Here is a 12,109-nt window from a genome sequence, read left to right as displayed (position 1 = left end):
AATATCTGAACTTGCTTCAAAATCATCTGCGTAAAGGACTGGAGGGACAGATAGAAGCATCGAGACCAGCCAGGAGTTGTTCACTGCTGGAGTTGAGCGAGGGTTCCAGGGAATTCATTGTACTAGTCCCTGCTTTTTTCGTGTCTGTTTGGAAGTTCTCATAGCAAAGCTTTTTAATGAATGGAAAGGACCCAAAGATGAAGGAGAGTCTAAGCTCTTTGCCAAAATCCCAGTGTCATTTCCAGAAAAGCCCACGTACCCAAAGTAACACTTTTTATATAAATCTCCCCAAATAATTGCCTTGACAAAATACTTCCAGTTGACCCATCTTTCCAAAGGTTATTGCAAATTCCTGAAACAGGACAAGCACTCCTTCCACGGGGTTACATTAAGTTCAGTTCACACTGTACAGCACAGAGAACTCTACCCAATGGTCTGTGATCATCTCTGTGGGAAAAGAATCTGAAGGAGAATGGATGGGTGTACATGTGTAACTGACTCACTCTGTTGTCCAGCAGAAATGATCACAAACTTGTAAAGCAACTACACTTCAATAGTACTTTAAAAATGAAAAACATTTAGTTCACAGAAAATGCTATGCAAGCTCACATCAAACATTAAATGCATGGATGACGTGTGTATAGTATTTGTTGCTGCTTGTACCACCCAAGCCTTTAGACACTCATTCACCCTAATTTCTATAACCTCAGCAGGGAAAGGTCTTTCTCATCCTGACACCAAAGACAGAAACCATAACGACAGATTAATTACACACAGATGTAATTCAGTACATTGAAACCAGTGTCTTTTTTTTTTTTTTTTCTTGGCGGGGGTGGCGGTCACATCCATGGCATGAGGAAGTTCCCGGGCCAGGGATCAAACATGAGCCGCAACAGTGACCACACTGGGTCCCTAACCGCTAGGCCACCAGAGAACTCCCCAAACCAGTGTCTTTTCATGAAAGGCATTTGCCAGACATGACAGCAAAAGAGATTAATACTGAGTATTAAAAAAAAAAAAAAAAAACTCTTCCCAAGTCAGTGAGGTGAAAAAAAAAAAACTACCATCCCTTTTTTAAACATTAACAAAAATTCTGGACAGATGATTCCCAAAAGAAAAGTAACTAATATAGGATGGCCAGATACAATACAGGATACCCAGGTAAATATAAATTTCAGATAAATAACAAATAATTGATATATGTATAACTGAATCGCTTTGTTGTACAGCAGAAATTATCACACTGTTAATCAACTACACGTCAATAAAACAAAAAATGGGAGAAAACAAAAAATTGGGGCCATAATTACACAAAAATATTATTTGTTTTTTATCTAAATTCCAATTTATGCCATTTACATTGTTTTACATTACACCATTCAAATTTACATTATTCAATTACATTATTCTAATCTATGCAATTTATAATTTAGGCAATCCTACAGTAGTATTTTCATTTGCCAATTCTGGCAACCCTAACTAATGGCCAATAAATTTGCAGGATTGGCAGCATCTCTGAAGAACCAGGATGTGTGTAGAGTTTTTCCATGCTTTCAACCTTTATACAAATAGTAGGAAAATGTATGCATCCTTCCACAATGTGCCTATCTTCACCCCACATTTTGATTATGAAATTGATCCATAAGAGTGAGTGATGCTTTATCTCAGTCATTTTCAGTACTATGTAATATTCCATTATTTGGATATACCATAATTTACATTTCTAGTCTCCTGTTGATGGACCATGAGCCAGCTTACAATTTTTGCTGCTACCAAAAATGCTGCTATGAATGTCCCTAAACCTGTCTCTTGGTATACATTTAAACACATTTCTCTAGGGCACATACTGGAGTACAATTACAAGCTCAAAGAGTGTGTACGACTTCAACGGTAATTCTACAAAGTGATTGTACTAATTTATATCCCCACCAGAAGCAATAAATACATTTTTTACAGTTACATCCTGCTGAGGTTAATTGAAAACTCTCCTTTAAAGCAGACCGAGTTCAAAGCATGCAGAAACTGAGTCGGAAGCCTGGTACTAATAGGTACTAAGCCTAAAAATCAACCCAACATGAGCACAGGCTGACTGTGTCTGAGGTAGACAGGGATTGGGCTGGGTTGAGACGGGTTTGGAGCTCTCTTTAAAATCATGCATGTTTTAATCCTCATTACTTTCCTTCAAGATTAAAATATGCTCATCGTAAACAAAATGATTTTAATAATTACTAAGACGCATCTCATAGAAATGGAATCTCTCCCTCGTGACCGCCAGTAACAACGTGACATATAATCCACCCAACTGTTCTACAAGGGAAATCATCTTTTTTAGGAGATTATGCATTTTGGTTTGCATTTTACTTCTTTTTACCATATATAATATTTCTTTACAAGGAAAGAAGCAATCTATATTTATCAAAAATTCTGTTATTCAATAAATATTTACTAAGCACCTGTTCCTGGGCAGGATGGAGTCTACAAAGAAAATTAAGCAAATCTACCATTAAGAGGTTCCCTCTAAAAGGAAATAAACTAACAGATGCAGGTCATAATAATGGTCCCCACTTATCAATCACCCTCTCTGAGCCAGGCACTGTTTTAGACCCTTAATGGATGTGATAAGCAGAATAATAGCTTCCCATTGTCCATGTCCTAATCCTAATACTGCTATGTTGTGGCAAAGAGGAATTAAGGTTGCTAATCAGCTGACCTTAAAATAAGGAGAACAGTTTGGGTTCTCCAGGGGAACCCAAAGTCAACAATCACAGGGGTCCTTAAGTGAGGAAGAGGGAAGCAGAAGAGTCAAAACCAGAGAGATGGCAGCATGAAAAAGATTCCCCCGCCACTGCTGGCTTTGAAGGCAGTAGGGGGCTATAAGCCGATGAATGCAGGCAATTTCTAGAAGCTGGAAAAGGCAAGAAAATGAATTCTCCCCTAAAGCCCCCAGAAGAAAACTCAACTCTGCTGAGTATTTAAGCCACCGAGACCTGTGTCAGACTTCTGACTTCCCCAAATGTGTGCTGCCACAAAGTTTGTGGTATTTGTCACCACAGGAATAGATATAGGAGTAAGAATAGGAACAGGAAGCTAAAACTTCCCACTTCATCTGCCCCACACCCAGGAACATAGATGCTATGACTTCCATTGAACACACTTGGGAACCATGGACCCAAGAGGGTGAATGACTAGCCCAGGTTCACAGTGGCAGAGCCAGACTCAAACTGGGGTCTGTCTACCTCCAAAGCCTATGCGGAGGCTGCCCCACTACCCTCCCTCTATATGATCGGCTGGAATACAGGGCAAATGGGGACATGCACTGCCCCAGGGGTAAGCAAAGCAGAGGGGCGCTGGGAAACCCTCCCAGGGAAAGGCTGGGAGGACTATGTAGAGCAGTCTGAGCCTTTCAAATGATGGACAGGAAAGGCAATGTAACCAAAAGTTCAGTGCAACCAAAGTCTGGGGCACGTGGGGGTGGGGGTACCCAGTGCGAGGGAAGGCTGGGTACCTCGATGAGAGACCAGCGCTGTCCAATATGATAGACACTAGTCACATGTGGCTATCAACATTTACACTTAAGTTAATTAAAACCAGGAAGTTCCCCCAGGGCACAGTGGGTTAAGGATCCAGTATTGCCACAGCTGTGGCATAGGTCAAAACTTCAGCGCGGGTTCAATCCCTGGCTGGGGAACTTTCACATGCTGTGGTTGCAGCCAAAAAAAAAAAAAAACAATTAAATCAAACTAAGTTAAAAATTCAGTTTCTAAGTTTTCCTTATCACATTTAAAAGTTTAATAGCAAAAAAAAAAAAAGAAGAACCAACTTCAATAGCCACACGTGTCTAATACTGGACAGTGCAGATATAGAACACTTCCATCCTGGCAAAAGGGCCTACTGGACAGCACTGCAGAGGAAGGGGAGTCCTTGGAATCATCCTTAAGCCAGTCAGGGGTCCTGTGTACCCTCATGTCCTTTTGTAAAACATTCTCCTTCTCACCCTCTTACTTGTTACTAGTTTTGTGTCTTCTCCCCTGGGGCTTTGCAGAGTTTTTCAAGAAGATGTGCATGATAACATGCACAAAAAAGTATCATTAACTCCCAGCCCTGTCCTAGAGATGCTATTTAGCCCTGCAAATGAACTCTCCTGGGAAGTGGGTCCTGTTTTTCTCCACTCCCAAAAATTCGGGAGTTTTCATTGTGGCCTAGTGGAAAGAAATCTGACTAGTATCCATGAGGATGCAGGCCTCGCTCAGTGGGTTAAGGATCCAACATTGCCATGAGCTGTGGTGTAGGTGGCAGACACCGCTCGGATCCCGAATTGCTTTGGCTGTAGTGTAGGCTGGCAGCTGTAGCTCCAGTCATATCCCTAGCCTGGGAACTTCCATGTGCCAAGGGTGCAGCCCTAAAAAGCAAAAAAAAAAAAAAAATCAGTCCCTATCTTAGACAATCAGATCAATGCTGCAGTAAGAACTGGTGGTCGCTCCCATTTGTAGAGTACTTGTCAGCTTGCAAAGCATCTGACACTTTGTCTCACAGAAACGGGCTCTGTCCGGGTCCTCCCCAGGGTGGGAGGGGCTCTTCTGAGACTCAGGCTCTTCTGAATGGCCTTTCCCGCTTGGCAGAGGCTGCCGCACTCCTGCTCCAGAAAAAGGAGGTCGAACTCAACCGAGGCCACGTCCTAGAAGTACACAGAGCCCCACACCTACCATGCTTAGGTGTCTGCCAAAGGTAAGATGAATTTGTGATCTGGCAATTGAGTTTAGAAAGATGTCAGGGGCGAGAGGAAATCCAATTAATTGCTACACTGACCTATCATTTTGGGATCTTTATGAGGCTGTTGGGTGTGTTCTCAGAGATCCAGTTAGTTCTCTCACCCCCTCGGTAACTCAGGGTCCCTGTACGGCCCCTATGGACAACGCTAACCCTGTCTGGCAGGCCTCACAGGCAGCTCTGATCGAATTCCCATCCGCAGCTCAACCCTTGTCCCCTCCCAAACAGCCCTGCGGTGACAAATGCAGGAGGAGGGGGCCCTCCCCACTGACATCTCCCCACCTCCCCACTCCCCCCACACACGCCAGCAATGCCAGGAACTTGGCTGCTTAAACAATAGATCTCTATGTGGTGGGGAGAGAAAGGGTGCCCTGTACCTGCTGAGCTGAGCAGTGGGGGGCCAGTTCCCCTCCCCCAGCTTCTGCCAAGGTGGGTGAGGGAGGAGGTGGGAGTGAAGGCAGGGATCAGCCAGAAACCCGCCTCCCCTACCCCCGCTGGCAAATAAGGCTTCTGGCCCCAGGGTCAGCTGGTGAACCTTTCTGCTCCACAGGACTGGGAACTCAGATGGGCAGGGTTGATCCCCTGAGCACTCGAGAGGGAAGATCGCCCCGGCGGGCTCAGCGGCACAAACGAGCCCACTGGCAGCTGATGCAGATATTCATGCGGGGCCCTGGATCCCACAGGCCAAGAATTAAAACAGAAGCCAATAATCGCTCCCCAATGTGGTATTTTGGGTCGTTTCTAAGATGCACATCTGGAAAGGGGGAGAAGGGAGAAAGAGGCAAGAAAGAAGTCCTACTCAGGGAATTCTTATTTGTCTGACCTCAGCTGCAAGGAATTGATTAATCATAATCTTTAGTCCATGACACACTCAACACTGGTCCACGCAAGGGCCACTGCTATTTTTTTTTTTTAATTTAATAAGCTACTAGACGTTTACCAATGGACAACTACCTTCAAACTCACCCCCCTCCAATAAAAAGATAAAAGACATTAATGTACACTAACCTTATTCTTTCCCACACCAATCCATCACCCTGTCTCACCCTAACCTCCTCTGATCCTGTGTACCTGGCTTTTCTTCTTATATAGTTTTCTTGTGGCTATATGTATTCCAAAAACTTTTTTTTTTTTAGTTTTAGCTATTTATAAATTAAAAAATATTTCACACTGCATATTTCAGTGTGTGTCTTTTATTTGATATCATATTACCCAGATGCATGCGGTTTTTTTGTTTTGTTTTGTCTTGTTTATCTTTTTAGGAAGTTGACAGACTAGGGGTTGAATCAGAGCTCCAGCCACTGCCCTACAGCACAGCCACAGCAACGTCAGATCCTTAACCCACTGAGCGAGGCCAGGGATGGAACCTGTATCCTCATGGATGCTAGTCAGATTTGTTTCCCCTGAGCCACGACGGGAACTCTGCATCCGTATTTTTTCCAACTCCACATCTGTATTTTTTTCATTTGTTTTGACTATTATTCTTCACTGTGTGACTACGTCACAGTTGATTAATTTGCCCTCCAACTAATGGGTATCTGGGCTCCTTCCAGGCTTGTGGTACTCTGACACAGGTGCACAAGTCTCCTTCTGGACACGAGTTTCTCTTGGGCATATATACTTAGGAATGGACTTGCTGGGCCATAAGAAGTTGGAGAGTCAACTTTAGGAGATAATGAGATATTATCAAAGTGTTTTCCCATTTGATTGCATTTCCCGGGGTTACTGAAATGATTGTTTCCTCTTCCTGTCCTTCTCAGTTTTGTTTCTTTAAATTTCATGTGTAAGCTCTATCCAAATTTTTTTTTTTTTTATGGCCACACCTGTGGCATATGAAATTTCTCATGCTAGGAGTAGAATTGGAGCTGCAGCTGCAGCCTATGCCCCAGCTTACAGCAACGTTGGATCCTTAACCCACTAAGCAAAGCCAGGGATCAAACCCACATCCTCCTAGAGAAAATGTCAGGTCTTTAACCCGCTGAGCCACAACAGGAAGTCCTCTCCAAATATTTAAATCAAGTTCTTAGCTTAACACCTTAACTACCCTCTCAGCTAAATCCCCCATGGAAAAGAAAGATTCTTGTCCCAAACATAGATAATAAGAAGGGCATCTATGCAGGCACAAGGACCTTCCCTGGTCCAGACACTGAGACAGTTTAGTCAAATGGAAGGGAATTGCCTAGAAGCTGCTTTGAATTTGGCAAATGCATGGTTTACGAAAAGGGTCTAGGAGTTCTCATCGTGGCTCAGTGGTTAACAAACCTGATTAGTATACATGAGGATGCGGGTTCGATCCCTGGCCTTGCTCAGTGGGTTAAAGATCCAGCGTTGCCATGAGCCATGGTGTAGGTTGCAGACATGGCTCGGATCCCGTGTTGCTGTGGCCATGGTGTAGGCCGGCAGCTGTAGCTCCAACTGGAACCCTAGCCTGGGAACCTCCATATGCCGGAGGTGTGGCCTTCAAAAGCCAAAAAAAGAAAAAAAAAATGTCTAGGTGGAATCAAGGCTTGTTCCCCCATCCAAGTTTGCTTGCTCGATCTCTACCCACCCCCCAAACCTCCCGTAACTATTCCACACACTTATTTTTAAGCAGGGAATAAAGTCTAAAATGGAAAAAAAAAGGGGGGGGGGTTAAGTAATCAATTTCACATTTAAATGAGAACAGAGAATAAAAGCCTTAAATGTAAAGAAAAAAAAAAACAGTGTGTTAAGTAATCAATTTCACATTTAAATGAGAGCAGGGGGTCCAGCATGGACATCGCTATACAGTCAAATTCATTTCAATAAATATTTACAGAGTATTTTGCAGTGTGACCAGCATACTGACAAATCAGATCTCTCTTCTGCCCTCAAGAGGGTGAGCTGGGTCATTTAACGAGACAGGAGCAAGCGTGGATTGCTGAAGGGGCCAGTGAGTGCCAAGAAGATGAAGAGGCGGTCTGATCTCAAGACACTCATTGTAGAAGATTTAGCAAAGTTATAACGCAAGTGATCCAGACACCAAAATTGTACAAAGGTGAGAGGAAACCAAAACGGTGTTCTGCAGGAAAGTTCCCAGAGAGTGATGCAGGAGCTGGGTTTTGTTTTTGTTTTTGTTTTTCAATGGCCACCCCCTAGACATATGGAAGTTCCTGGGCCAGGAATTGAACCCATCCCTCTGCAGGGACCTGAGCTGCTGCAGTCAGATTCTTAATCCACTGCACCACAGCGGGAACTCTTTGAGCTGGGTTTTGAAGGAGGAATCATGTAAATGAGAGGAGAGCGGACAAAGAATATGCCTCAAACAATTCAGAAGTCAGCTCTCTCAGACTTCTTGATCTTCCCATTTCCTGCTACTTCTTAAACTTCTTACATCTAGGTCCTGCCCCTAGTCCTGCTAAAGCAGAACCCATGGGTCACTGTTAAACAGGCCTTAGCTGCATGTATTTGTTCATTCCACAGGTGCCAGGCCCTGTGCTGAGCTCTGGGGTTACACTGATGGACAGAATGAGCACAACTCCTGCCCTCACCCAGCTCCCAGTCTGCAGGGCAGACAGATTTAGACAAAGACAGGCAGTGGCTTGGCCTGACCATCACACAGACTCCGTCAGCCTGGGAGAGCCCCTCCCCCACCCACTCCCCCTCCCCAGAAATATTTCCAGTAAATTGTGCAGGATTAAAGAAATGGCTGCCTCCTCCATAATTAAAAGGCTCCTGACCAGTGTCCCAGGTAGCCACGCGGCTGCGGGAAGCTGAGAGACCAAGAAATCAGGTGCTTCCTACATAATAGCCTCCAATCTGATACTTGATAGCTGCTGGTTTCCAGAGGCAAACAAATGTCAAGCATTTTATGAAGGCAGGAAGCAAATAAGGGGGCAAGGATTGGGGTCTAGGCCTCGGGGGAGCTCAATTAGTGAGCCAGATAAAGTTAACCCGCAAGGGCGTGCTCTCCGTTTCCTAGAAAGCCAGCTGGAAAAGATGCCAATCCTTAAGCCTCTGTCACTCAAAAGATTAAAAGAAGAGACCCAGGGGTGCCCAAGGGAATTCTGCAACAGCCAGATGTTTCTGCTCCTCCTGTGACACTGCTGCTCACAACCAGAGCCACATCTCTGAGGCCACCAAGAAAGTCACAGAACTGCAGTCTTCCGCGATCGGTTGAAACTCAAAGACATTACCCCTTAGCGATACAGACACCCCAAAATAGCATCAATAATTCTTTCTTACAGACTTTCCTGATGCCCATTCAACAGGAACAGCATCATAGTTGGAGGAACAGAACCTGAAGCTGCTTGATGGTATGGAAAGCGCACAACCTATACATCCACATAAACCAAAATTTGGCTCCCACACCTATGGGTGCACCATGAGTGTTGCAAGTAAGGCTTTCGGCTTCCCTGAGTCTCAAGTGCAAAATTACACTAAAAAGACCCACCTTCTTGTTCTCATAAGCAACAGCAATCATGGTAAGTGCCTAGTCCAGGGATTCATGCTTTCATTGGGGGCTACACATGCATTTAGGTAACCACATGCTCAAGATAGCAGCTTCCCCTGGTACTTTCTAAGTGTGTGTGTGTGAGAGAGAGAGAAAGAGAGAGAGAGATGGAGAAAATGGATCTGGGACACACACAAGCCTATTTACAATCCCTGTTTATGTTCTACCATTTCTATCGAATTAATAAACTAAAGAAGCTGGAGGAGAAACTAAGCCATGTCTCTATTGTCCCCTGAAGTCCCTAGCTTTTCCCTAAGAGCTGCTTCCTCCAGTTTCAAGAGGCAAGGAAGAAAGGCCATATGGTTTGAGACGCTAGACCCGGCCAGCAGCAAACGAGCCCCCCACCATTTGTCTCCGGGCCTCTCCTGTGGGCGGGCATCTAGATTTCAGTCGGGGTGCTCTGGTCTGCGTCTCTGTCTTGACTGTTCCTAATTATTGGAGGGAACGCTGTGGCTCTCCTGACCCCAGAGTTTAAGAGCTGCGAGTCCTAATATCAAACCGTGCAGCTTCATTTAAAAGGCATCCTCATCTGCATCCATAAAAGTCACTCCCGGAGCCCCGACTTGCCCCAGCTTTGGGAATGCCTGCTGTCGAGGATTTATGACACGCCCTGGATCTAATCGGCCGCACTTTAACTGCTGCTGTTGCACATCTGGTCATAAAAGCAAGGGCCGACCCAACACGGGGACAAACACTTTTCTTTCCTAAGTGGCTGCAAATCTGATCTCACAGTGATAGCTGGGCTCAGATGTAATCAGCCAGCATCTGGGCAGTCATTAAGGCTCGTCAAGCTTTGCAAGGCTCCCCCCCCCCTCCGACACACACACACAACAGCTATAAAGATGATTCTCCTGTAGCAAGAGCTATGAATAAAGAACCTGCAATGTGAACAGGTGGCAATGGGCTAGGCCCAATATTATCCAGGAAAGCATGCGTTGTTTAAGAGGCCAACCTTGTTTTCACAAGGATCCCAGCTACTTTCACAAGGGTTCTCCCTCTGCTGGGTGGAGGCGTGCAGCTACCTCAAGAAACAACTACCCCGACATAACCTAATTCTTGGCCAGCAATTGCCTGGATAAATTTGGTCAAATGAACCCTAGATGCTTTAAGAGTTTTTTAAAGCAGTGGAATTGTTCATTAGACTCACTGGGTGGGTGTAGGGGAGCAGTAATCTAGCCCAGAAATGAACACAATGCTGTCGCTTCCAGGAGGTTTTACACTGCCCTGGACAGCCTGTCCTGTGCACAGAATTGGCTTGTTCCACATCGTTCAGGAACTCCAATCAGACCAAGGTTCAACACGTAGTTCAACCTCCCCCCCCCCCCGCCGCAGCGCCGGGGAAGAGACCCTTGAACACTGCCAGCTCCTCTCCACCAGCTCTTCACAGCCCTCTATCTATCCCTCCTCCGAGGCTGTACCCAGCGGGAGGGAGCATTAAAATTATCTGCTGTGGGTTTTACGAGCAGCGATCGCTTTTTAAAACAACAACAACACAAGGTCCTTGTGTGGCTCTCGGGTAACCTAAAACCCTGGAGGCAGAGCTGCCCCGCTGCTTGCCAAGAACGCCAGCGCTCCAGGACCGCGCGCAGGGTGAGACCACAGGGCAGCCCTGCTAGAGCGGAGAGCCTCGGATGCAGGAGTCTTGGGGCAAAATGCTCCGGGAGACGAGATTGGGCAAGAGAACCCACAAGTGACAGTGGGGAAGCGGGGGAGGGGAGGGAGGAGGCAGGGTCCGTGCTGCAGGAAAGAATGGGGTGGGGGGTGGGGGGACAATGGGAGAAAATGTTATTTCAACAACTTCGCCAAGAAGCCCGCAGGGGACTGGGTAATGGGTGAGGGGGGACAAGGTCTGACACCCCCCCTTCCCCCTCCCCCGCCCCCGAGGCATGAGGACCAGGGACCTCGGTCTCCCTCCGCAGGTGGGCGTGCGGCTGGGGGCGCACTTACCCTGGGGCCCGTGGTGCGGTGGCCGCGAGCCGGGGACAGCTGCACCAACACGAGCAGCAAGTGGGGCGTGAGCAGGCGGGCGCAGCGCGCGGGCAGCATGGTGCCAGGGGGGCCGTGCACAGGGCTTCGGGCAGGGGTGGCGGACTCCGCGGGGCGCACGGCCGCGCCTGCCTTTCTGCCTTCCTTCCCTCGTGTGCCCTGGCGACAGCGGGCGGCGGGCCGCGGCGGTACAGCTCGAGCTCTCTGAGGCTGTGGTTGGAGCGCGCGCTCATGAACCGCGGGGTAGGCGAGCTGAGCGCGAGCGTGAGCTCTGCGCGCGGCGCTCTCCGCTGGCCCAGCCGGGGCGGCAGCAGGTTGGATGCCAGAGCCCGGGCCATGGGAATTCCCGTTATAAACCCCCGGGAGAGGCGGGGCGGAGCCGGGCAGCCTTGATTGACAGGCGGGGAGGCCCGTGGCAGCCGCCCTTCTGGCAGGTGAAAGCCAATGGGAAAGAGGAAAGGGGGGAGGCTCGCGGTCGTCCCAGCTGAGGAGCGACTCTCGGCTGCTCCGCGGGAGTGGGCTTCGGGAGAGACTGGGCTAGAGGAGTTTTCTCTTGGCCATTCGGTATGATGAAGCCCCCAAGAACTCCAGCAGGCTGAACATACCAGAATGCCCACTCGGCTAGTGATAACACCTTAAGCATGTATAGTTTTCAGTACGGCCTAGGCATCTGCTTGCTGGGGAGAGCCCCCCACCCTTGAGTCTTGGATGATGCTGACCCTGCAACCTGGTGGGGGATCCAGGATTAGAACCCAGACGTCCTGGCTCGCTGCCTCTAACTGGAGGGCCTACAGGCAGCCTCTCTGTGGCCTAGGAGTTCTGGAGGAGAGGTCAAAGGGGACCTCATCTCCCGGTGGGGGGAGCAGGAGGAAAAAGCATCGGCGG

The 12,109-nt window shown here is 47.4% G+C and overlaps 1 protein-coding gene across 4 annotated transcripts in view; it reads right to left on the bottom strand.

Annotated features, from left to right (window-relative positions):
* SMOC1 (SPARC related modular calcium binding 1) overlaps window positions 1-11,548 on the bottom strand; it is a 145,815-nt gene extending 134,267 nt beyond the window's left edge. For 3 of the 4 annotated variants that reach the window (XM_047795011.1, XM_047795012.1, XM_047795015.1), the window contains exon 1: window positions 11,186-11,546. In XM_047795011.1, coding sequence (XP_047650967.1) covers window positions 11,186-11,284 — 99 coding nt within the window. In that variant the 5' untranslated portion in view covers window positions 11,285-11,546. Of the gene's footprint in view, window positions 1-11,185 lie in introns of all 4 variants that reach the window. The other variant, XM_047795013.1, reaches the window with a different exon arrangement.
* Window positions 11,549-12,109: the final 561 nt, after the last annotated feature.

This window comes from Phacochoerus africanus, chromosome 9 (genome assembly GCF_016906955.1).
Source record: "Phacochoerus africanus isolate WHEZ1 chromosome 9, ROS_Pafr_v1, whole genome shotgun sequence".
NCBI classification, from domain to species: domain Eukaryota; kingdom Metazoa; phylum Chordata; class Mammalia; order Artiodactyla; family Suidae; genus Phacochoerus; species Phacochoerus africanus.
The sequence above is the reverse complement of the archived record's forward strand: the minus strand, read 5'-3'. Positions and strand labels throughout refer to the sequence as shown.